The sequence below is a fragment of the Lolium rigidum genome, chromosome 7, assembly GCF_022539505.1.
Source record: "Lolium rigidum isolate FL_2022 chromosome 7, APGP_CSIRO_Lrig_0.1, whole genome shotgun sequence".
NCBI lineage: Eukaryota > Viridiplantae > Streptophyta > Magnoliopsida > Poales > Poaceae > Lolium > Lolium rigidum.
The window spans coordinates 193,766,125-193,792,282 of NC_061514.1; the positions used below are offsets into that span (position 1 = coordinate 193,766,125).

At 42.0% G+C, this 26,158-nt stretch overlaps 1 protein-coding gene and 1 non-coding gene across 3 annotated transcripts; both read left to right on the top strand.

Moving 5' to 3' along the window:
- The first annotated feature begins 22 nt into the window (after window positions 1-22).
- TRNAG-UCC lies at window positions 23-94 on the top strand. The gene has a single exon. It is a non-coding gene; the product is annotated as a tRNA-Gly (tRNA).
- A 2,729-nt stretch (window positions 95-2,823) lies between these two features.
- Window positions 2,824-19,905, top strand: LOC124670000 (valine--tRNA ligase, chloroplastic/mitochondrial 2-like). 2 transcript variants are annotated; one of them, XM_047206521.1, is made up of 27 exons: window positions 2,824-2,968; window positions 3,083-3,164; window positions 3,779-3,905; window positions 4,865-4,948; window positions 5,052-5,146; window positions 5,624-5,715; window positions 6,228-6,281; window positions 7,202-7,254; window positions 7,436-7,503; window positions 7,795-7,870; window positions 8,053-8,136; window positions 8,691-8,839; window positions 9,304-9,421; window positions 9,511-9,627; window positions 10,314-10,534; window positions 16,334-16,423; window positions 16,559-16,670; window positions 17,105-17,215; window positions 17,293-17,430; window positions 17,524-17,574; window positions 17,649-17,761; window positions 18,068-18,215; window positions 18,327-18,431; window positions 18,518-18,619; window positions 19,082-19,154; window positions 19,236-19,402; window positions 19,495-19,905. In XM_047206521.1, exons 1-27 carry the CDS (start codon window positions 2,836-2,838, stop codon window positions 19,615-19,617), a joined length of 2,886 nt encoding a protein of 961 aa, XP_047062477.1. In that variant the 5' UTR covers window positions 2,824-2,835; the 3' UTR covers window positions 19,618-19,905. The 2 variants fall into 2 exon arrangements, with proteins under 2 accessions (XP_047062477.1, XP_047062478.1); XM_047206522.1 differs by lacking the exons at window positions 2,824-2,968; window positions 3,083-3,164 and having other exon boundaries at window positions 3,794-3,905; window positions 4,857-4,948.
- The last annotated feature ends 6,253 nt before the right edge of the window (window positions 19,906-26,158 follow it).

A 26,158-nucleotide genomic window follows, 5' to 3' on the forward strand; every position in this document is an offset into this window, starting at 1 on the left:
AAAGTGAAAATAATTCATCAAAGCGTCTGTAGTCCAACGGTTAGGATAATTGCCTTCCAAGCAATAGACCCGGGTTCGACTCCCGGCAGACGCAATTTTTGTTTTCCTGCTTTCGAACTTTGTTATTTTGGTTATTTCCAAAATGTAAGTCATATAATTGTGTCCAAAACAAACAAAAAATGTTATGTTTGACAATGCTATTTGCTGGTACTCTTCTCTTTAAAATTAGTCAACTTAAATTTGAAGGAAGGATGAGTGCAAAGTTGGTAATCTTTTTCTTCCTTTGTTTGAGAATGACCATCATTTTAAGTGATTGACAATTTGATTTTGCTTGCAAAAATCAAAATCATGGATAATAACATTAAGGAAATAAATCAAGCTGACATTTTTAGTGTTATCTATAAGAATGGTACAAAATCATTGGATGGAAAGGTGAATGTATGAGAAATATATGTGAGTAAAACACAACAACGCGAACTTTTTGCGAGGACATTATCATACATTTGACCTTCTAAATTATTAGGATTTGTACAAAATCGTACAACTAGTGTCATGTAATTAGGATTTTGATTCTAAACACAAAAAGATCCTTGTGAATTTCAAAGTAGTTTAGCATCCTTGTTTGAACCAGTTTGTGTGCACCAATAACTTATGCTAGACAAGATATGCGATAAGTCGATACCAAGATATATATAACTGAAAACACAATGGCTACCACAAAGTAAATGTGTAAGTAAAAAAGGCTGAGGTGTATAAATAATTGACCATGCGAAAACAACTATGTATCTCGAGTTCACATCCCTGCGGATGCTACTCTATATTGGAGCGATGTGGAGGCATAATGCTCCCAAACACCGCAATGGCTTAGCGTATTCTTCTCAAGCCTTCCCCACCAAAATGAAAGTGTCCCGATACCCTAGTGAACATTTGAGGGTGGTCACCGAACCCGTGCAATAGATTTCCTTCACAATTTAATTGAAAGCTCCCAAGAATTCTACCAAGCGAGATTGCTGGAACACCAATCAACAAAGCTTTTCACAACCAGGGACGGAGCCAGCAGGGTGCTGGCTGGGGCCATGGCCCCCCTTATGATGGAAGTTTTTCTGAAAATACCCTTGTTAATATGATGATTTGATCTGCAGTTTTACCTAAATTTAGCTATATGGCCCCCTCCAAGAATTTTTTACATGTAGTTGGCCCCCGTTATATCACTTTCCTGGCTCCGTCCTTGTTCACAACCTTTCTTTATGGAAGTGCTCATCCCGCTCATTCACTAAGTAGAAGGGTAAATTTATCCATGACATATCTCTCATGCAATATCGGATCAAAGCAAAGCACAAGGATAGGCTGCTCACCTGGATTAGGTCTCTGCCTTAGAGCCTTACTCCACTTTTATCTCTTCTTTGTACATATTTAATTTTCTTTTCCTCTTATTTTGGTTACTTGTATATACTTTGGACTGAGTTGGAGTAATAAATTGTTGTGGGACTATTGCCTCATAGTCTTGGGTTAAAAAAAACACCAATCAACAATATAAGGACTGCATTCCACCGAATATGTGAAACAAGTTCGGGGAAATCTTCACAATTTAATTGGAGGGTCGCAAGAATTTCATCGTGCTTTACACCACAATGATTGAGCCCCGCAGAAACACCCATCAACAATACAAGGATTGAATTCCACCAAACATGTACAACGAGTTTGGGACAATCTTCACAACAAGGTATATGCATGTTAAGTGTGGAACTTAAATACAAAATTACGTAACTTGTGCGAAAAAAGGCTACATGTCCAAGCAATAATATAAGGATTGGATTTTATTATTCACACAAACGAAGATTCATTTTTTGTGTAGGCCACATACAATAATATTTATCTTGAAATTTTGCACGAGTAGGTGTCAAGGTAATATGCACGTGCGTGATTTATTTTAATTTTCTAAAAAAATTAAATAGTATTTTGAGATTTTTAAAAATCCTATCCTCCTAAACCCATGTTCTCATGGTTATTTTCGATGAATTCACCTCAAACTACTCTTAAAAGGAACAAGACATTCAATGTTAGGTCAGATGCAAGCAACCACATCCCAATGAACAAATTGAACTCTGGTCTCTATCCAAGTGTGGGCAAATGGAGCAAGAGGTTAGGGAGTCTTTTATTTTCAATTGTTTAAAAATCATGTACGTAAGTTTTAAAAAAATCTGGAAAAGGTGTGGATCTAGTCAACTATATATCCGACAAGCATGCAAAATCTTAATGCCTTCTTTCATATTTTGGGCTACATAAAAATGATAAAATATGACGAATTTATAGTTTTAAAATGTTCATTATTCACTATACTTAGATCAATGATTTTGTTTTTTTATGTAGTCCAAAATGCAAAAAAGCAAAGAAAATAGTACAAATATTTTCATGTTGAGATTTTACATGCTTGTAAGGAGTAGTAATACCCATGAATTTTTATTGAAATTTTTGAATATTTTAATGGAGGGATCTCTCGAGCTCGGCCTCCCTTTGGAATCTTCAATCTTAATCCACTCTTTTATTGTGTGCAAGTTCAAATATGTTTCAGGCAGAAACTTCTAACGAGGCCAAAATAAAGAAAATCAAAACATATACTGTAGCAATGCTAAATACGGATTTGGTCATCATTCCCTTCGCTTTGCGCCACCACACTCCGTTCCCCTACGGTGCCCAGCGCCACCACTACACACCACGCTCCCGCGTTATCCTCTTGCAAATCCAAACCCCCCAGAAGCTCCACTTCTAGGGTTTATCCCGGTCGCCAGCGCCCCCAAGGCACGCGAGCCGCGCGCGCGCCCGCCCGCGGCTCCAATGGCGCTCGCGGGCCCCTCCCACCTCCTCTCCTCGTCCTCGTCCTGCCTCCGCCGCCTCAACCCGCTCCTCTTCTCCGCGCACCGCCGCCCGGCCTGGACCCCGCGCCGCGCCGTCCGCAGGTTCTGCGCAGGTAAACTGCTACCTCCCTGGTTCTCGGCGCAGTTCGTTTAGCCTAGCTGGTGCGAGATTCGGTGGGATTGGGTCGTGCATTGAATTGAGGGATTGAGCTTTGTTCGCTTTGCAGCGGTTGCCGAGAGGGACGTGTTCACCTCTCCGGAGGTCGCCAAGTCGTTCGACTTCACCAGCGAGGAGCGGATTTATAGCTGGTAATTTAGCCCTCTTTGATGTGAGTTATCTCGCTCGCTTGCTTGGTGAATGGTGATCCATTGATGCTCGTTGTCATGTGGTAATGATTACCATGATTTGCTGGCAATTAATCAAATTCATCACAGCCTTGCAATTCCAGCCCTGCTACGAGCAATAAAGTTGAGGGATGAAATTTTAGTTTGGTAGTGTGGAAATGTAGATTTAGTTGCTCATCTTAGAGCTGATCAATGATTTGCAAAAATTGATAGAATATCACTGATGTTTGTACATTGCTGGTTTACTGATCCATGGGCAGCTGTAGTTAGCAAGTCAAAGTGGCAGAGATGTGATATGGAGCTTAGAGCCGCCTCTTTTTATCCGTTAAATTTTGGATCTGATGATGTATTGTTATACTCATACATCTTGAATTGTGCGCACGATAATTTCCATGATTCATTCAGGAACACTAAGTAAACTTAGGTACAGGGTAGAGAAGTATGTTAGAACTCCCATTGGATTAGCCTTACAACCTAGGATGACGACTCCTAGCTTAATAATCTAGTTATATGATTCAAGTACTGTTCAACAAACTGAATTGAATAAATCTAATTGTATGTTGGTAATTGCTTTATAGGTGGGAATCTCAAGGATTTTTTAAGCCTAACTTCGATCGTGGAGGAGATCCATTTGTCATTCCTATGCCACCTGCAAATGTTACTGGATCACTGCATATGGGTCATGCTATGTTTGTTACCCTTGAGGTAGGATGGTTCAGTTTTATAAGACTTTTGTGTTAATTATGTTGGATAACTATATGCTTATATCATTCCTTGCAAACAATTCATTTATCTTTACGCCCTACGGATCTTTTATAGTGCATTTGCACTGTTGATTAGTTCGATCGTGATTTTTTTCTCTGTATTTACCTTTGAAGTTGATTTGGATGTTAAATTTGAGCATAAGCTTCTATGCATTTGCATAGTAAGGTGAAAACAAGCCATGTTTCGATGGCACTGGCAACTTTGTCTCGGCAACCAGTGAATGTGCCATGTATAGAAAAAGTTGTGACTATTGTATTAAACCGAAGTTGTAAATTTTTTGAACAGAAATGATAACTTGCATGTTAAATTTGAGCATAGGCTTCTATGGATTTGCCTAGTAAGGTGAAGACAGACCATGTGTCGATGGCACTGGAAACTTTGTCTTGGGAACCAGTGAATGTGCCATGCCCATGTATAGTAAAAGTTGTGACTATTGTATTAAGCAGAAGTTCCAAAAATTCTGTATAGAAATAATAACTTGCATGTTAAGTTTGAGCATAAGCTTCTATGGATTTGCCTAGTAAGATGAAGACAGGCCATGTGTCGATGGCACTGGAGACTTTGTCTTGGCAACCAGCGAATGTGCCATGTATAGTAAAATTGCAACTATTATATTAAGCAGAAGTGATAATGATGTAAAAATTATGCGCAGAAATGATAACTTAAATGCTGTGAACTACATGATGCTGTTAAACTAGCCTATTTAAGTTAATCCTGTGCAGTTTAGATTCTTAGATAGTTGCCTCTGATGGGGTACTTAATATTGTGTTTCTAAGTTCTGAGACAAGTAGTCCACATATACATCCCAAACATGGAAAAACTAGTTTTTGTTTCTTTCCACCGTTTTGGGCTTTAGTATTTTTCTGACTAAAGTTTCTCCTTTTCATTAAGTAACTCAGGATATAATGATAAGGTATTTCCGTATGAAAGGGAGGCCTGCACTCTGGATACCTGGTACTGACCATGCTGGGATAGCAACTCAGGTTTGTAGATCTTATTACACATTTACTCTGTATTCAATGTTGCGTTTCACACTTAGTGCAGTAATAGGCTAATTTTTATTTTCAATTTTCATTTATAATTCAGTTAGTTGTGGAAAAGATGTTAGCTGCCAAAGGCATCAAAAGAACAGATCTTACACGGGAGGAGTTTACTGAAAGAGTTTGGGAGTGGAAAGAGAAGTCAGTCCTTTTCTGAATCCAGTCCAGTTTGCTTATACTGTTTTCTGACGCAGCCGATTTTTATCTTCTTGCTGAATTGAAGCAATCCTTTTTTTTTACGAAACTGAAGAAATATTTTCTTAATTACCTGGATTTACTATAAACCACCCTTACATTCCAAAAAGGTACTACCTACGTGATTTCCTCTTTCTAAATGTAATTGGTCAGCACCCTCACTCCATCCTCGATGCGTTCACGCATGCATCTCACATGCATTATGCTTTAGTTTCTTTGTGCTTTGCTGTCCTCTGGTATTGTTAATATGGTTTTGGGTTTGTCTGTCATAATAATTAGAAATTAACTATCATGGAACTTATGAGGAGAGATTATTCGGGCTAATCATTCATTCCAGACGGTTGCATTTATTAGAAGTTCTTTTTAGAACTGAATTTTCACAGTGGATTGTTTGTTTTTTGTTCTGAATACTTCTCCATTCAGGTATGGGAGTACTATCACTAATCAGATAAAGCGATTGGGTGCATCTTGTGACTGGACTCGTGAATGCTTCACTCTAGATGATCAACTAAGTCGTAAGTGTCAACTGATGTTTTCAATTGCACTTGATGCCATCAGCATTTACTAGTACCTGTATTTTATGGCATTATGTTTGTTTGAATGGTTTTTGTGGCATTATGTTGTCGAACTACTAGCTTGTTTCTGATTTTTAGGACTTTCTTATGTAGTTATGTTAGTTTTCTTTTTTTGCAATCATCGGGTAACATGGTTTGCATATATTAATTTGGTTCTTGTCGATAAACTTGCATTTGATCAGAATCACGATAATGGTATATGGTATTTGACTCCCATTTTGGTTCCTGACTGTGTGATTTCAGCTCAACTTTTACATGAGAGTAATAGCTGTTTGATGTTCAACCTGCCAGATCTGAAGTGTTTAATGCCATTTATATACACTAGTGAACTTTGACCCATCATTTTTGTTGTAGAACCATCAGTAATATAGTTGTGATAGGCTGATAGCAATTGTAGATTGCCCACTCGAGCTGAATGTTAGAACTTGGTGGTTTTTCTTTCTATTTTGCAGGTGCAGTTGTTGAAGCATTCGTTAGGCTTCATGAAAAAGGACTTATATATCAAGGTATTATAATTAATCATGGGTACATGCTCTACTACAAAAGAAAGTGAATGCGCATAATATTGTGTAATGTGCTTGTATTGAGTTCAGTATCCTTTTTTTCTGTTGTCAAATTTCTTGGAGTATTTTATTTTAAAACTCCATTTAACGTTAGTATACTTGGCAGTAGTGAACACATATGATCTTGTATGGAGTAGGGGACGAGAATAACGTTGTCTTGTATGTACTTATCTATTATTGTTATTATTGGTATAAAGGCTTGTGTTACTACTTCTAGAAGTTCGTAGGGGCCACGCTTGTCATAAGCTTTAGTGCTAAAGTTACCAAGTATATTTGTCTGTTGTTGGTTACTGCTGATTGGATAATTAAGTAGTTATATGGTGGAAGATGTGAAAACTCTTGATTTTCTAGTCTGCTTTCTTCAGCAATCGGATGTTCTGTAATGTTATGAATCAGAAATGTAGGATACACTGGTAATGAAAAATATTTCTTCAGGCTACAACCTGCAAGTGAGTGGCTGTACTTCTGGATAGGGATACAAATTGAGTGGCTGGACCTGCATGCTGCCCTTTCAAATGCCAAATAATTTCAAACATGTAGCTGGCAACTCATGGAGCATGCACCATCCAGCATAGTAAAACACGCTATAGGTCTGTTTGATATTGGTAGTTGGTACTCTATCTGTGTTTTCTCTTGCATATGCCTGATATGTTTATTCTTCTGTTATGCTTAATGCTTGCGTTATTTCATGGTTGACGATGGCATCATGATTGTTATACCATTTTATATGGTTTTTTCTTGTTGGATGGACCAATTCTTATTCTTTTGAATTATTTTATCTTTCTTGTATGTCGTTAAATTTAGGGACTTACCTTATGTATCTTTGGTAAATATTGATTGATATTTTGTACTTCCGTTCACAGGATCATATTTGGTCAATTGGTCTCCTAACCTGCAGACTGCAGTATCTGACCTAGTATGTGAAGAGATTTCCTCTTTTTTTTAAACAAGTACACACATCCATACATCGGCAGAGCTAATTATTAAAACTAAAAGAAAATTCGGTAACGTATATGAGAGCTGAAATTTCAATATTGCATGGGTGATTATACATGAGCCAATTCAAGATTTGATTCTGAAATGCTTGATTTTATTAGGAAGTTGAATACTCTGAAGAACCTGGCTATTTGTACTTTATGAAGTACCGCGTCGCTGGTGGATCAAGGTATTTCTTTTAAATTCTAAATCTTCTGGTCGTCTAACATCTCACAATAATCAGTGTGAATCGTCTTTAAGTAATTGATGATGCCATCATACATATTGTTGACTGTATTTACAACTAAGTGCATGCTTGTGTTTACCAGTTTTTTTTGTTGTTGTTTCCCCCCTGTGATTTAAGTGTGAACATTTTCATGGGCACGAGTTTTCTGATATGCATTATCTTTAGCAATCATATAACATATTTGACACTATCTAATGGTGAATTTGGCTTACACACATTCAATTTGTGGGGCAGGGATGATTTTATGACTATTGCGACAACACGTCCCGAGACTCTATTTGGTGATGTTGCAATTGCAGTTAACCCAGAGGTATGCTCTATTGCAGTTAGCCCAGACTATATGTCAGAACTTGATAGTAAATATAAGTGCATAATAAAACTATTTGTGCATTTCGTTGCAACCTATTTTACAACTACGTCGAGCTATTTTATTTCTTGAAGAGATTAGGTTTGTCAACAATCTTTATTTCAATTTGTTAATTGGTAATGCAGGATGAGCGTTATGCAAAATATGTGGGAAGATTGGCTATTGTACCCTTGACATTTGGGAGACATGTTCCTATTATAGCTGATCGGGTAAGAATAATAGTTATCTCTAGTATTTTTTATATTTCGAGTGATTCCAGAAAGGATATTGTGAGATTAGTTAAACTAAAGTAATGCAAAACACCATATTCACTAGTTGCAGGTGTTCTCTCACCATCTTTGTCGTGTTATTGTGCCGCTTGTATTTGCAAATTTTACGCTATCACCTGCCAGTTGAATTCAGGAAAGCTCTTATTCATATTGTTAACTACTTCAATGGTGTGGCTGTTTTTGTGGCTAAGTTTTGACTTATTTAAATTTTTGTATCCCAAGCTGGCCTTTTGCTTGGCTTGCCGTACTTAGATGAGGCATGTGTTCTTGTGTAGGTTCTTCATACTCGCATAAGCAAAGCCAAAATATTCTTTCTATGACCATATGCGGTTTCTCCCAAACTAGAGTAAAAAAGATCACTTCATTGTAGTAATTTGGTCAACCTCAATCCAGAAGCAGTTGAAGGGAGTACTAAAGGGGAGGCAGGATAGTGTTCCTTAGATGGACTTTGCATGACTCCTGTTAATAGTAACTATTGCTTCTATGATTTACAGTATGTTGATCCAGAATTTGGAACAGGAGTGCTGAAGATTAGTCCTGGACATGATCAGAATGATTATCATATTGCCCGAAAGCTTGGGCTGCCAATTCTTAATGTTATGAACAAAGATGGCACACTAAATGATGTTGCTGGATTATACAGGTATTATTTTTTGTAAGACAGCACATATTAACTAAAGAATTGTACCTCCTAGGAGGCGTGTACCCCTATCTTTTCAATGAAATGAAACGCAAACACCTCTTTGCGTTTTCTCGATTTTTTTTTGTAAGACAGCACATATGAACTAAAACCATTATTCTTCTATTCTGTGGTGGATATACTTAGACTTGCAAATTCAGCTGCTTACAAACCCCTATATGTTTGGTGATTTTGAATTTGCTTTCGAGTTATGACACAACAGGACTACAGCTGTTTATACTGCTTACTGTTTTTGAAAATTTAAGACAAAAGGTTGCGAACCCAATTTGTGGCATTGAGTTAGTAGAATTAATGTAAGCAGTTGATTCAACTACTGCATAAGATAAAACAGTAGGTAACAGAGTTGTAAGTTGCAGGGCCTTCTGTGTGCAACATGTTGGCCTTAACTTATTTTCCTCTTTTTTCAGTGGTATGGATCGCTTTGAGGCACGAGAGAAGCTGTGGTCCGAACTTGTTGAGACTAACTTGGCAGTGAAGAAGGAACCCTATACACTTAGAGTTCCCAGATCTCAACGGGGTGGTGAAGTGTGAACCTTTTTCTTGTTCTTGCTCATATTTAAGGCCTGCTGATGTTTTTCAAAGGGCCTGATGACCCTATTTTTGTGTGATCCTAGGTGATCGAGCCTTTAATTAGTAAACAGTGGTTTGTCACAATGGAGCCAATGGCTGAAAGAGCCCTCCAGGCTGTTGAAAAGGGACAACTAATTATTCTTCCAGAGAGATTTGAAAAGGTAAATGCATGTATCTTTCACTCTGATTCTCTGGAAAGGTAGTTATCCGCCGCTCAGCAGTAAGCACACAAAAGCACGGCAACAGATTTTTACAGAAACATTGAAACAGGAATTCACTTGGAGCTCAGTAAAACAATACTCCCTCCGTTCCTAGATATAAGGTGTATAGTTTTTGGCACGGAAATTAAGAAATTCATGTTGAGGAAAAATTACACAAGGTTTTGGCGGGATTGATCCTGAGCAACTGACATGAGAAAATAGAGGAGTTTTCAAAAGATAAGGAAACACAATAAAATCTCTAAAAAAATGCCCACATAGGTTGTCCAACACAATATAGCTCATGGTTTTTGAGTCGCTGTATAGTCGCCGAGTCGTTTTCCAAAAATCACGGCGACTCGCGACTATACTGCGACTTATGGCGACTATACAGAGTTTTTGGTCGACTATACATGAGTCGCAGCCTCAGGCGACTCACTTTTGAGTCGCGACTCAAAAACCATGATATACCTTATATTTTGGAGACTTTTCTCATAAAACTATACACCTTATATCTAGAAATGGAGGGAGTATATATATATGTGCCAAAGAAAGTGGTCATATATCTGCATATAATTCTCCGTCAGAAATGAAATTTGCAGTTGACTTGGCCACTATTTCCCTGCTCATTCTTTTGTGTGCTGCTGCAGATATATAATAATTGGTTAACAAATATAAAAGACTGGTGTATAAGTAGACAATTGTGGTGGGGCCATCGGATACCAGTCTGGTACATCGTTGGAAAGAAATGTGAAGAAGACTATATTGTTGCCAAAAATGAAGAGGAAGCACTTGCAAAAGCTCAGGAAAAATATGGAAAATCAGTTGAAGTATATCAGGACCCTGATGTTCTTGATACTTGGTTCTCAAGGTTTGTCTTGCTCTTCAAAGATGTGTGGTATCAATTATTTCTCCGCAGTATGAACTTCCTGATCGCATGAATTTATCATTTGATTTGCACCGATTGTTTTTCTGCTATATGAATTTCTTGATCGCTTGAATTTTGTCATTTGATTTGCACACCAACATTATCACGTAATGGAGCTACATGCTCCTTATTTTGAAATTGAGCACAGAGTTCTGCAATATTTTCTTAACGAAAGACTGTAAAGGAGGCCCTGACATTACGCATTTTGTATTAGTAGGAAAATAGTGTCTTGGCAATTTCCTGAAGTTCTGGTTTTTCTCATTGCAACATCAATATGTGACACTAAAATAGTTCGAACAACTTTCATTGTGATTGTTTCGAAAGAATAAATCACCAAGTCTTACTGAAATTCTTAGCAATATTTGTCACTTCCATGCTTCTAAATGATTTTTCTAGCCCTCTTATTGTAATGCCTGACATGTGATACTATTTATTCGGAGAGGCCCGCCTTTCGAATATCTCAATAAAGACCTCCCTAAGATCTGGGAACCACAATAAGCAGGTTAAAGGTTAATGTCCTTGTGTGGTGGTGCTCAGGGCTTTAGACTCCAATAAACCTTTGCTCAGTATTCTTTCTGACCTCCTATATTACATTGTCTTTATTTCTTTCCCCTAAATTAATTGCCATGTAATTCATACATTATATTCCTTTTTCTTTCTTTTCTTAGATTATATTCTCTTCCTTCCTATTCTTCCTATATTACATTCTCTTTCTTCCTTCTCATCCTACAATATATATTACGCTTTCTGTAGGCTTTTGGGGAAATTGTGGATGGGTTGATCACTTGGACCTCCACACCCTCTCATATATAGCTCAACTTAGGCTTACATGTTAACTCATACACTAGAATAGTCTAGACACTACTACTATACTAACACTCCCTAGAATACTCTAGACTTTGCTAATAAACTAACTTAGATTCTAGCACACTACTCGGGATATTCTAGACTTTCCTAGGAGACTACTACTAATCTCCAATTCCCCTAGAGCATTCTAGACTCTACTAGAGTACTATTACACTAATCTTAGATTCCAACACTCCCTCAAGATGGGCGATGGATATCTATCATTCCCATCTTGTTACATGCCAACAAACATTCCTTACTACCTAATCCTTTGGTTAGACAATCCGCTATTTGTTCTCTAGAGGTTACATGGCTTAACTTCAAGGTTCCTTCGTCAAGCCGTTCTTTAATGAAGAATCGATCTATTTCCACATGCTTTGTTCGGTCATGTCTGAACGGGATTGTTAGCAATGTTTATTGCCGACTTGTTGTCGCACCAAAGATTCAATGGCCCTCTCCGCAGTAGCTTCAATTCCGATAGGAGGCCTTTCATCCATAACATCTCACACAAACACACCGCCATTGCTCTATACTCGCTTCCGCAGCTGATCTTGAGACCACATGCCGCTTCTTGCTCCTCCAAGATACCAAGTTTCCTCCTACGAAGACACAAAAGCCCGATGTTGACCTTCCGTCATCAAGGCAACTTGCCCAATCAGCGTCACAATATCCCTCCACACTCAAGTGCCCATTGGCCTTGAACCATAGACCTTTTCCAGGACTTCCTTTCAGATAGCGTAAAATTCTATAAGCTGCCTCTAGATGTCCACTTCTTGGGTCATGCATGTAGCGGCTCACCACACTCACGGCATAAGATATATCGTGTCTCGTATGTCATAAATAGATAAGTCGACCAACAAGCCGTTGGTAGCGCTCTCTATTAATCGGATCTCCCGACCGAGCACATAGCCGGTGATTTTGCTCAATAGGAGTTGAAGCGAGCCGACACCCAAGCATACCAAGTCTCATTGAGTAGATCCAACACATATTTCCGTTGAGAGATAACTATTCCTTTAGGAGATCTCGCAATCTCAATACCCAAGAAATACTTGAGTTGTCCTAGATCCTTAACCTCAAATTCTCTCGCTCAATCTCATCTTCGACTCGGCTTATTTCATCATTATCGTCTCCAGTGATAACAATGTCATCCACATAAACTGCAAGGATGGTAATACGACGCCCCGAATGCCTATAGAACACGCGTATGATCCCTATTACATTGCTTGTAACCCATATTGCGCATGGCTCTCCGAACCTATCAAACCATGCCCTTGGTGACCGCTTGAGACCATACGAGAGACTTCTTCAATCTGCACACCTTCCCCGGGTGTTGGAGTTACTAAAGCCGAGTGGAATGTCCATATAAACTTCTTCCCGGAGATCTCGATGCAAGAAAGCATTCTTGACATCCAGTCGATGCAAGGGCCAACCAAAGTTAGCAGCACAAGAAATAAGAGTTCTTATAGTACTCATCTTTGCAACGAGCGCAAAGGTCTCGTCATAGTCAATCCCATATGTTTGACTCGTAACCCCTTGCCACCAACCTTTCCTTGTATCGTTCTATTTTCCCTTCGGGGATTGCTTCACGGAATACACCCATTTGCAAGTAACTGGACGTTTTCCAGCTGGAAGAGTAACAAGATCCCATGTATTGTTCTTCTCAAGAGCTTTCATTTCCTCCAACATGGCCTCGTACCACTTTGGGTCTTGTTTTGCTTCTTTCCAATCTCTTGGGATCACCACAGATTGCAATGATGCGATGAAGGCCCCGTAGTTCGTAGATAGAGATGCATATGATACATAATTAGCAATGTCATGCTCCTCCTGGTACCAATTTGGAGGTTTTCTAGCTGCAGCTCGGGTTCCTTTTCTTAAGGCAATGGGCAAGTCCATTGAATCCCTCGTAATAGATGGACCTGCGCCATCAGATAATTCATCAGTTTCAACACCTGTTGGAGCATGTTGCTCCCCGCACTCGTGTGTCACTTGTCGTGGGAGCCTCGTTGTTGCACATATTGCTCCCCTGCACTCGTGTGTCACTTGTCGTGGGAACCTCGTTGTTGCTGCTGCTCATGCTGCGATTTTCTCCGTGTATACACTTTCAAGTTCTCTTCCTCGTTTGGCTTTCTCCATCTCTCTTCACTTGTAGCTTGTCTCCTTGTAGACACCCTTAGATTTTCTTCCTCATTTGGCTTTGTCCATCTCTCTTCACTCGTAGGAGATGGAATTGAACCAACAACAACTCTGGATGGTTCATGTTCCTTTGTCCTCAAAAGTTCACTCTCCCCTCTCGACTAGCTTCGATTGTGCTAGGAGAGTCAAAGTCAAACAACGAGGCCGAGGTCCGTCTTCTCTCCATAGAACGGCTCGGACTCTCTAAATGTCATATCCATGCTAACAAATGTTCTCCGCTCACTAGGGCTCCAACACTTGTAGCCCTTTTGTCCGGATGGGTATCCAATGAAGATGCACTTCACAAGCACGAGGATCCAATTTTCCCACCGAAGGTCTATGGTCTCTAACAAAGCAAGTACACCCAAACACCTTTGGCGGAACGATGAACTCATTTTGGCCATAGATCATTTCATATGGAGTCTTCATCCCAAGCACTCTTGAGGGCATCCGGTTGATGAGATAAGTAGCGGTCATAACCGCTTCACTCCACAAGAATTTGGGCACATTCATGGTAAACATAAGTGATCGAGCCACCTCCAAGCAGATGACGATTCTTCCTTTCAGCTACTCCATTCTGTGGAGAAGTATCGGGACATGAAGTTTGATGAAGTATTCCTTTTGGGAAAGAAAATTGCCAAATTCATTGTTCACATACTCCGTCCCATTATCTGTCCTGATAATTTGAATACTAGCGTTGAAGCGATTTTGGACATATGCATAGAAGTCCTTGAAGCATGTAAGCACCTCACTTTTATGTTTCAGAAGATATATCCAAGTCATTCGGGAGTAGCAATCAATGAAGGTGACAAAATACTTCATCCCGCTAACAGAGACCACCGGGAAGTCCATACATCGAGTGAATCAGTACAAAGGGCAACGTGCTCCGCAGTCCACGACTCACATATGATGTCCTGGTGTGTTTTCCAAACTCACATGCATCACACACAAGTTTTTCTTTGTCCACCTTCTTCATTTCTTCGAGGAATATCTTACTCATAGTATCAAAGGACATATGGCCCAATCGACAATGTTGGAGTATCAACCTTGCCTCATCATCATTGGTAACAACTGTGAGAGCGAGTGCACAACGCTTCATCGGTTTCCCTTCTATCCAAGTACCACAATCCCTTATGTCTCACACCTATCCCAAGCCTCCTTCCAGTCTTCCTCTCTTCAATTATACAATTATATCGATCGGCAATTATTCGACAATCAATATCATCAACCAAAGAGCTCATAGACACCAAACTCACCGGAAACGATGGAGCATATAATACCGAAGACAATGTAATGGACGGAGTGCATTTCACCGTGCCGACCCCTTTCACAGGTTGATAAGTTCCATCGGCTGTTTGGATTGTCTCTTTATGCATGGGTGGATGTGGAGTATATGATGCAAACTCACTCCACTTACCCGTGACATGTGCTGATGCTCCCGAATCCAGAATCCAATTTGAACAAGTTCCATTTAATGCAGGAGCCTGACTTGAGATTGCTTCTTCTGTTTGTGCAAGATTCACACAATTTCTTAGGATAGTTGTTTTTCCACTTTGTTTTGGAATTCCTGCACTCTCCCTTGATTGTCTCAACTTCTCAATCTCCTTGAGCAATTGAGTCATTTTCTCAAGTAGCTTCTCAATTGTTTGATTCTCCCCCATTGATCAATATTGCTGAAAATCACCAACAAACCAGCTTATGTGCTTCTTCTCTTCTCTGCTATATTTGACCTACTCTTGCAGATCTCATGACCCCTCTGGATCTTTCTTCTGGCTGCACACGCAGCTTAGGTCTCTCCTTTGTCCTCTACTCGCACACGCAGAAATCAGCACCTTTGCTTCTCCCTCTTCGCTGCAAGCCACAAGCAGCTGCACCTCACCCAGCTGCTCCCTTCACCACCACACCGAACTTTGCAAGATTCACCACCACTCCGAACGCTGCAGACGGTTGGCTCCGCACCTCTGCAGCAGCTCACATCAACACTTCTACCTGGGCAGCACTCCACTCCTCTGCCCGTCTGTTGTATTTCCCCTGGATTTTGCGGAACTCCACCTCACTCCACCGAATCACCACAGGCACAACCTTATACATTTTATCAAAAGACAAATGTCCCATTCTACAATGTTGAAGCATCACCATGGCTTCCTTCTCTCCCGCAGTTGCTGCTAGTACAGTACATACTGCATCGTTTGTCACCTCCCGGTCCATATACCATGTAGTTTTTGGGAGAAAATAGTTTCTGGTTGGGCAGACCCGTAGCACACACCATCACTGCCTCTAGCTCTGATACCATGTAGGCTTTTGGGGAAATTGTGGATGGGTTGATCACTTGGACCTCCACACCCTCTCATATATATAGCTCAACTTAGGCTTACATGTTAACTCATACACTAGAATAGTCTAGACACTACTACTATACTAACACTCCCTAGAATACTTTAGACTTTGCTAATAAACTAACTTAGATTCTAGCACACTACTGGGATATTCTAGACTTTCCTAGGAGACTACTACTAATCTCCAATTCCCCTAGAGCATTCTAGACTCTACTAGAGTACTATTACACTAATCTTAGATTCCAACACTTTCTTTCTTCCTTTTATATCTCTTTGCCTTATTTTCCAAGTCTTGAAAATATCAGAACTGCAGAAGTATAAATATTATAAGCAAATCTAAAAAATTGCACGTAGTTTCTGTTTTGACTTGTTGGAAGTTGCTGTGCAGTGCTTTATGGCCTTTCAGCACACTTGGTTGGCCAGATACGTCCAAGGAGGATTTTAAGCACTTTTATCCCGCAACAGTTCTAGAGACCGGGTATGTTAGCTTCAGCAACAACCTTTTCTTCCTTTTTTTTTGTAAGGTGATTTATCTGATGTGCTTAGCTATGTGTTGATATTCTGCTATTCCATTTACTATGTTTGGTACTATAGATAATTTTGTTTTTAACAGCCATGACATTTTGTTCTTCTGGGTTGCACGGATGGTCATGATGGGAATTGAGTTTACAGGAACTGTTCCATTCTCTTATGTCTATCTACATGGTCTTATCCGGGACTCTGAGGTGAGAGATATGGGCACCATAAGTACTTGTTTATGTTTTACTTATGAGGGGGTAAACAGTCAAACTCAGTATTTTCTTGCAATTTATAAGTAAGATGATCAAACTTCTATGTCACTTGATTTTATGAGAACACAACTGTATCTGTTCATAATGTACATAGCATTACTAGTTACTAGGAGCTGCTAATTGATATGGGAGGAGGCGGTAGGGACCCGGGGATTGGAATGTACCTAGAGATTTGGCTCTTGATAGGACTGCATGAAAATCAGCAATTCATTTGCTAGAATCTTAGTTTACTTGTTTCTCTCTGTTTTTGCTTTCCATACATTTCTGTTGGTGTCCATTATGAAGTCTATTTGACATGTGTCTAAATTTTATGTTGGACTTGTTTATGTTGCTCTCCGTTTCACAGACTAATCATCAGGTTATTTTAGGGACGAAAAATGTCAAAGTCACTGGGCAATGTCATTGACCCCCTAGATACCATGAAAGAGTATGGGACAGATGCATTGCGATTTACACTTTGCATGGGCACTGCCGGCCAGGTTTGCTTTCCATGGTCTTCTGCATTTTACATTCATCAAGCTTGCTCACTTCTCGTTAACACACATTTTCACCTCAGGACATTAATCTCTCGACAGAAAGGTTGACATCAAATAAGGCTTTCACCAACAAACTCTGGAATGCAGGCAAATTTTTGTTGCAGAATTTGCCTGATAGAAGTGATGCCACTGCATGGGATCTCTTATTAGCAAACAAGGTATGTCACTGAATTTTCAAATTGCACAGGATGCATTCACTAAATTTCATTCTCCTTTATGTAACTGTTCCTACTATGTATCTCTTTCTTCAGTTTGACACAGAAGCATCGCTTCAGCAACTACCATTGCCAGAATGCTGGGTGGTGAGTCCAGTATTTTTATTGAATTATTGGTCTTTAATGAGTTCTGGTAATAAAGAGAATAAACTACAATCCAGGTTACGGGACTACACGAACTTATCGATAAAGTCAGCATAAGCTATGACAAGTTTTACTTTGGAGATGCAGCTAGAGAAATCTATGATTTCTTTTGGGGCCATTATGCTGATTGGTAAGATGACGTACAACCATATAGTGGAAACTCAACCTTGTTTGCACAGTATTGTCTAATACTCCCTCCATTCGGAAATAAGTGTTGCCGATTTGTCTAGATTCACATGTATCTAGACACGTTTTAGTGTGTAGATACATGCGAATCTAGAAAAATATCCAACACTTATTTCCGAACGAAGGAAGTATATACCAAGCTATTGGTTGGCTGTATACTCCTATCTCCACTCTATCCTTGCCTGTTTAGGTGCATTCTTTCTTGTAGATTTAATGATTTATATGTTTTTACAAAATTGTTATAATGTAGGTACATTGAATCTAGTAAGACTCGTCTCTACCACTCTGGTGACAGTTCAGCTACTACTACAACACAAAGTGTTCTCTTGTATGTGTTTGAAAACATACTTAAGCTACTGCATCCATTCATGCCCTTTGTCACTGAAGAATTATGGCAGGTACTGAAACCTTGACTCTCCATTAATATTATACATCATTTTTAACTCTCACTTCCTTAAGTTGCTCCCTGGCCTAGCACTGACATATAGTTAGTATATAATTATTTTCAGGCATTGCCCTACAGAAAGCATGCACTTATAGTTGCTCCCTGGCCTAGCACTGACCTTCCAAAGAGTTCATTGTCTATCAAAAGATTTCAGAACTTGCAATCCTTGGTAAATTTTCGCTTAGCTGTATGTGCTTAGTTTGAATGTTATAGCCTGCCGGCGACCATTTTGTTTGATTACCCCTATGATAACAGATAAGAGGAATCAGAAATGTCCGAGCAGAGTATTCTGTGGAGCCAGCTAAACGGATATCAGCTTCTGTTGTTGCCTCTGCCGATGTCCTGGAGTACATATCGGTAAGTGGCTTGAACAGCAAGTCCTTTCTTTTAGTGACATTTCATTGTATGTATATTCTGAGCCTTTTGACCCAGCAATTTCAGAAACGTAGCATGTTTTTTCAGAAAAAAGACTGGTGGTTATTTGGTGTAATTTAGTACTCAAATTATTGAAACCAAAGTTGCCAAATCATATTGCATAGACATATTATTTAGCTCGGAAAGCTTCGCCGTTGGAACTTAAGAGGCACCATTCCTCAAAATAAAGTAGAGTTAACCATGTAAGGATGATAGATGCTATCTCCATGTAAATATAAGATACTAGCTCTTTACATTACAAAACCCAAGGTTTATAAAATATCAGCAGAAAGTTGCTGTTTCCTCAAAAAATCTATGATAGCTGTAACTTTCCTGCATACAGCCAGCTATTTTTTTTTAAAAAAAAATTATTCTATTCATCTGACTAGTATTTTTATGCCGCAGAGAGAGAAGCAGGTTCTTGCTTTACTTTCAAAGCTTGACACAAAGAACGTACATTTTACTGAATCGCTACCAAGTGAGTACCTTGTAAACTTTTCCAGACATTATCTTTGTTGCTGCAGTTTGCCAATATGCAAATCTATTCCTTGCTCGCCAGGTGATGCAAACCAGTCTGTTCACATTGTTGCTGATGAGGGTTTGGAGGCGTATCTACCATTGGCTGACATGGTTGATGTGTCTGAGGAAGTTAAGCGGCTCTCCAAGCGCCTATCTAAGATGCAGACAGAATATGACGCTCTCTTGTCCCGCCTCAGTTCCCCCAGTGTATGTCGACTATTTCTTCTCCTTTCTGTGACCTAGTTTTCCATATTCAAGTTCCCTTATCCTGTTGGTTATGCATTTCAATTGTGGTGCAGTTTGTAGAGAAGGCCCCTGAAGATATAGTTCGTGGAGTTCGTGAAAAAGCATCGGAGGCAGAGGAGAGGATCTCCCTCACTAAGAACCGGCTTTCCTTCCTGCAGTCAACAGTTTCCACGTAGATGTTATTCATCATCGATGGTGGGATCTGCCATTGTAAAGCCAATTTTGATTTATACTGGCTCGGCACCACAGATGTTCAAACACTTGTCTGTGAAGCGAACTTCCCACTGAAATGGTCAGCCTGAAGCAGCACAGCAGAGCCGTAGATGGGTTATACTTCACAAAAACATACCAAATTCATTTTGATGTATACAACAATGGTTTTATAGGTTTTTTTATTTTATTTTGCTGCCTCTAATTTTCTTGTAGTATCATGATTTATATTGAAAACACTTGTAGGATTGTCTTGTGAATTTGTCTGGTCAATCAACACCATCAATGATTAGAACCTGTGAATTCAATATTAAATAGTTTCATCCTCCTGTCCTGATGATCGATACATCCCTAGAGCCATCCTAGCCTCCTAGGGGCTCTCAGCAACTTGTACCAGTTAAGCTTTGCTGTAATCCGAATTCGGCGCCTTGAGGTATCATTGTCACTGCCCACCGGAGTATCAAGAGTGCTAGCTCCACTTGTGCGCTCCAGATTGTCTGACATGGCCAGCTGACTTGAGTCGTCTTTGTGGCTGAACCCATGTGGGATGACCGTGCACGGGAAAACGGCTCTCATGATTCTACGGACTGTTCAAGCAAAGGCCCGGTCTTAATAGACAACGAACACGATATCAGTGCTCGCCTGGGTGCTGGGACTCTGGCTCGCAGTGGCACAGCCTGTCAGGATCCTTACCTGACGGACACCAAGTTCTACCTGACGGACACCAAGTTCTTCAGTGAACTGTTCAGTTTCAGCGACAAGAATCAACGGTCGAGATGAAGCCCTGATTCAAAATGAAGATCCTACGGCGAGAGTAGCTCCGCTGCTGTTTACCTTTTTGTCCTAGCTTTAAAATCTGTAACCCTATGGCTTGTAAGGGTATAACCGTAAAACGCCTGAGCTCATGCCTTGGATATAAAGGTGTGAGTGGGGTGGATGGGTGGATCAAGCATAATCAAAAAACCCTATTTTATCTACTGTTGTTTTCTTCCTTAGCAAGTAGAAGTAGATCTGAGCCCGCGTGCTCCCCTTCTTCCTCCTCATCGATCGAGCACTGTCATGGATCAACCGAGATCCTGACACGGTGGTATCAGAGCGTCGATCTGGTCTACCCCTACCTCTTCCCCAGCCGTCGGTGGCTAATCCCGCCCTCCCTGCCCCTCGCCACCTACCATGCCGGCCAGCACCAGATCCCGATCCTCATCAAGGGACGGGGCTGCGCGCGCCGCCCGGCACGCCGGAGCTGCGACGTCCACGAATGACGAGCATGAAGACGCTCAGCTGCGCCAACGCGTTCCTCGCGACGTGCGCGCCATTGGTCGTCGCCTCGATCGACACCAGGCAACCTTCCACAACCTTCAAGGTGAGATGGCAAAACTCACTTCCATGGTAGCTAACCTGCAGACCAACTTCTCCCATGCGCCGGCAGCACCATCAATGAGCCAAAACCACACCTTTCCATCACCGCCACCGCTCCCAAACACCAGCCTTTCTCCAATTCTAGAAGGAACAACCCCTATATCCACACCACCCAACCCAAAGCCGCCACCTTTTCCACCTAACTTCGGCAAATTTACCCCAGACCAACTTCCCCATCCTCCAGAGACGCACCGCCCATCTTCCATTTGACAAATTGCCCATGTGACCACCAATACCCCTCCAATCACCACCTCAACCCCATCCTCCTCCCACCAGACTGAAATCACCCAACTTACCAACCCACACACCAACCCAAACTCCTACAATCCACCAGCACAACCACCATACCCACCAAATCCATATCCACCCAACCCATACTACCCATACCCACCATACTACCCTCCTCCTCCACCCTACCATTATCCCTACCCAATGCCAACCCCAACACCACATCAGACAACCAACAACTCTTCCCAATACCCATCCACTGACAACACCAACTGTAAGAGCAAACTTTAAACCCCAAGTTTTGTGTGTTTGATGACAACACTTGAGATATCTCACCGTGTGCCTTGAGTATCATTGTTAGATTTGCAAGAGCACGGTGACCTCGCCGGACGCGCCAAGATCGGAAGACGAAGCGTAGTTGATAGGTTTTCCGGTTTTGTGTGTGTTTAGTGAGGTAACATGGTTGGAGAGAAAAAGGGAAGAAAACCAGATTTAGCCAGGCCGGTACTACCGGTACCTGTAGCGGTAGTACCGCTACCCCTATAGGTACCGCCCTCGGTACCGCTCTGAGTCTGCGCTGATTTCGTCTCCCAGAACACGCTGCGGTACCCTGCAGTGCACTGGGCGGTAGTACCGCTCACGGCGGTAGTACCGCTCACGGTACCGCTTAGGTACCGTAACCGAGTTACGGTCGTACCGCCCTGGTACCGCTCTGGTACCGCTTTGGATCCGATAAGGTTTGGACCCTGTTGCGGTACCTCGAGCGGTACCTCGTGCGGTAGTACCGCTCTGCGTCCTTTGACCAGATCTGGGAGGATTTCGAACTCAGAGCGGTAGTACCGCTTAGGCCAAATCTGGACATAACGGTTGGATTTGGAGGAGCCTATTTAAGGGCCCCTTCTTCCCCAACACGATTTTATCTCTTCCCTCTCTCTCTCCTCCATTGTTGCTTGAGCTTAATTCTTGAGGATCTCCCTCCCCATCCAACCAATCTTGCCCAAACTTTGAGGAAGGGTGGAGGAGACCCCGATCTATAGTTCTACCAAGAGAGATTTCACCAATACTAGCTATTCCTTAGTGGATCTTGGTGGTAGGGTTCCTTAGTGGAGCATTGGAGAAGAGTTCCTTTGGTGGAGCCTTGGAGGAGCTTCTTGGTGGAGCCTTGGAGGAGCTTCTTGGTGGAGCATTGGAAGAGTTCCTTTGGTGGAGCATTGGAGATGGGTTCCTATGGTGGAGCATTGGAGATGTGCAGCTATGGAGTCTAGCTTGGTGATGTACTAGCTCCATAGGGTGTTGGGAGCATCCTTGTGTGTGGAGCTCGCCCCAACCTTGTGAAGGAATCACCGCCTCGACCGGTGCCTTAGTGGAAGAGGGAGAGCACCTTCGTGGAGCTCTCTCGAGGAAGAAGGTGAGGCCTTCCTTCGTGGTGTGGCCGTCTAGTCTCTTGTGTGAGACTAGCACCTCCTCAACGCAGACGTACTTCCTTTAGTGGAAGGAACTGCGGGAAACAAACCTCGACTCGCCTCGCGCCCCGGTTGTCTCGCTCCTTACTCTCATTATCTTGTTGATTCCTTTACTTGTTGCACTTGTCCGATATTCATTGTAGGATCACCCCTATTGCTAAAGTTCACACCTTTACCTTCCGTTGCCTAAAAATTGAAAAAGACTAAAACTTGCCGTAGCGCCATTCACCCCCCTCTTGTTCGCTACGATCCATTCAAGTGGTATCAGAGCAAGGTTTTCTTGCTCGGGCTTTACCGCCTAAGAAATGGCCGAACAAGAGGCGGATAAGAATGGGTCACCTTCCCTTGTGCCACCCGCTCCATCATCGCCCATCGATTCCACGACGGCTACGTTGGATGACCTCAAGAAATTGGAGTCATCCATCGTTGCTCAAATGAAGGCGATGATGATGGAGTTGATGGTACAAAAACCAAACCCGCCACCAAAAGCAAGTGCCGAGGATCCGCCACCAAAAGCTAACCCCCTTCCTCTTGTTGATTTTGTCGCGGAAGCGACAAAAGATCCACAAAAGGAAGGGCTTGCGGATACCGGCACTTCAACAAAAGGGAAGGATGATGACACACCGGTATCGGAACGTCTAGGGGGTTATCATGCGGTGCCACCACCAAATGATTACACCATCAACGTTCCGATACCGATGCCGCATATCTTGTCGCATGGTTCACCACCGTCTCTTGAGTCAAACAACTTTGAGAATTGGCAATTCTTAATGCGTTCACATGTGCGCAGCGCTTCTACCGAGCTTTGGCGTATCATCGAGGAGGGCTATTCACCACGAGATCCCAAGAATTTGACAAGGAGAGATGTGGTGGATGACCAACTCAACGCCACCGCAATCAACATGATTCATATGGCCATCACCCCCAAGGACCGCGCTCATATCCGCTCGCTCAAGACCGCCAAGGAAGCATGGGACAAACTTGAGAAGCTCTTCCTCGGCAATGCAAGCATCCAAAGCTCCCGCTTTGATGAAGTGAACAATATGGCCGACAATTTCGTCATGGTTGAAGGAGAGACCCCCGAAGAAATGTATCGGCGCCTCATCGCTCTTGCCGTGCAAATGCAAGATCTTGGAGCAACGTTTGTGGATGACCATTGGATCAAGCGCAAGTTCTACAACGCTCTCCTCCCTTATGAGGAAGTGAAGTTGACGGCCATCCGCCAAAACGCCTCCTTCCGTGCTATGACATCCGATGAAGTCCTTAGCGAAGTCATCGCTTTGGACATCTCCAAGAAGAATGCGGAGGATCTTGTTGCTCGCGCCCACAACTCTCGCAAGCCCAACCTTGCATTGAAGATGAAGGTGCATGAAGCTAGTGAGAGCGATGAGGATCCCGTTGAGTGGGGATCGGAGGATCTCAAGGTCAACTACCATGAGCACATGGCTCTTGCCGCCAAGAAGTTTTGGGATGGAAACATGTCCCGAAACACAAGACCAAGAAGATCACGTGATTCTCCAAGAAGACTCTCCAAGAGCCCAAGAGAAGGGACAAAAAGAAGAACATGCTACAATTGCGGTGACAAGAATCATTTTGTCGCGGATTGTATGTTTGAGAGAAGAGAAGATTATGGTGGAAAGCTTATCCCAAAGGATAGGTTCAAGCCACTCTCCAAAGGATTCTCCAAGTTCTCTCCAAGGTCCGATGACGACAAGGTCTCCTCCAACAAGAAGCCTAGAGCCTTCATCATTCGTGAAGAGTACACCTCCGATGAAGATGGGGAGCATGAGGACAAGCGCTCCAACAAGGAAGGAGAGGGAGTGGCCGCCATCGCCATTTCCACTCCCTCCAACTCTCTCTTCGACTCTCCTAATGAGAACCTCGTCACCAACAATGCTCGGTGCCTTATGGCAAAGGTATCCACGGAGGTAAAATCCCCTTCCAAACCATCATCTTCTACTAATGCCTTATATATTGATGATGCCACTAGTCTCGCCGTTAAACGTGAGATTATGGGTTTGGATTCCTTGGATTCTTTTCTCGCTAACATGAAGGGGGATACCAAGATTCATGTTGGGGCTCTCTTAGCCCAACTTGGTGCGGCACAAGATCTTATTGAGAAGAGGGAGAAGTTGGAAAGGGAAGCGGCCTTTGAGCTTGCCAATCTCAAGGAGGAACTTGATGATGAACGGAATCTTCGCATGTCTCTTGAAGCTAGTGTCATCGTGCTTGAGGACAAGAATGAAGCTATTGTCTCGCAACTCTCCAAGGATCGAGACCATGCTCTTGAGTTGGTTGGTGACCTCAAGAAGAAGATGCTCTCGCTCGAGGAAGCCAACAAAGGGAAAGATGATGAAGACCCCAATTCGTGCCATGATGAACTTGTGGATCAAGTTGCTTCCTTGAGGAGACACAATGCTCTCCTCTTGGAAGTCAATGCTCTTCAAGAAGAAGCCTTGGATGAGTACTATCGCTTGTTCAAAGAGAAGACCTCATGTTGCAACCATGAAGAAGAAATTGCCGCTCTTGAGATCACCAAGGCCAAGCTATTGAGTTTGAGTAGCAAGCAAGAAGAGTCTTTGGTGGAATGTCTCCGCATGAGCAAGGAAAAGGACACATGTTGTGATCATGAGGAGGAAATTGCCGCCTTGAAGAGAAGGGAAGCCAAGCTCATGGAGGTCAACTCCATGCAAGAAGAAACCTTGAAGGAGTACTTTCCTTTGAGCAAGGACCGTGCATGTTGCACTCATGAAAGTGACATTGCCAAGATGGAGAATGACAAGCGCATGCTCATGAAGATGAACGCTCTCCAAGAAGAAGCTTTGATGGAACACTTCCGGGTGAACAAGGCAAAGGAGGTCCAAGTGTTTGATATTTTCCATCCACACCCGGAGCATGAAGATGAAGTCAATCGCTTGAAGGCCAAGGTTGATAGACTCCAAGTTCAAGCCAAGTACTTGGAAGGAATCATTGAAGCTAAAGATGGAGCCAAAGAGGGCTCTTGCAATGAAGGAGGAGTGGCTACCAAGCCAAAGAGAAAGAGGAAGAGGAGGACCAAGAAGAAGAAGAACAAGGAGAACATGGAGACCAACCTTGAAGGGAGCAATGCTAGCTCAAGAAGGGATGGGGTACCCAACTCCACCTCGACGGGTTTCGCCGGCTCTAATAACCCTTCTCATGTTCTTTTTGTTGATTACTATGGACATATTCGTGCTCGCTTTATTGGTCCTCAAAAGGACAATGTTGATTGGACTATTTGGGTTCCCAAACCCCTTGTTACTAACATGCTAGGACCCATTGAAAAATGGGTACCTAAAACCAAGACTTGATTCCTTGTAGGACTATGCTTCAGGTGGCGCTAAATGGGTGGTTGATAGTGGAGCCACAAGTCATATGA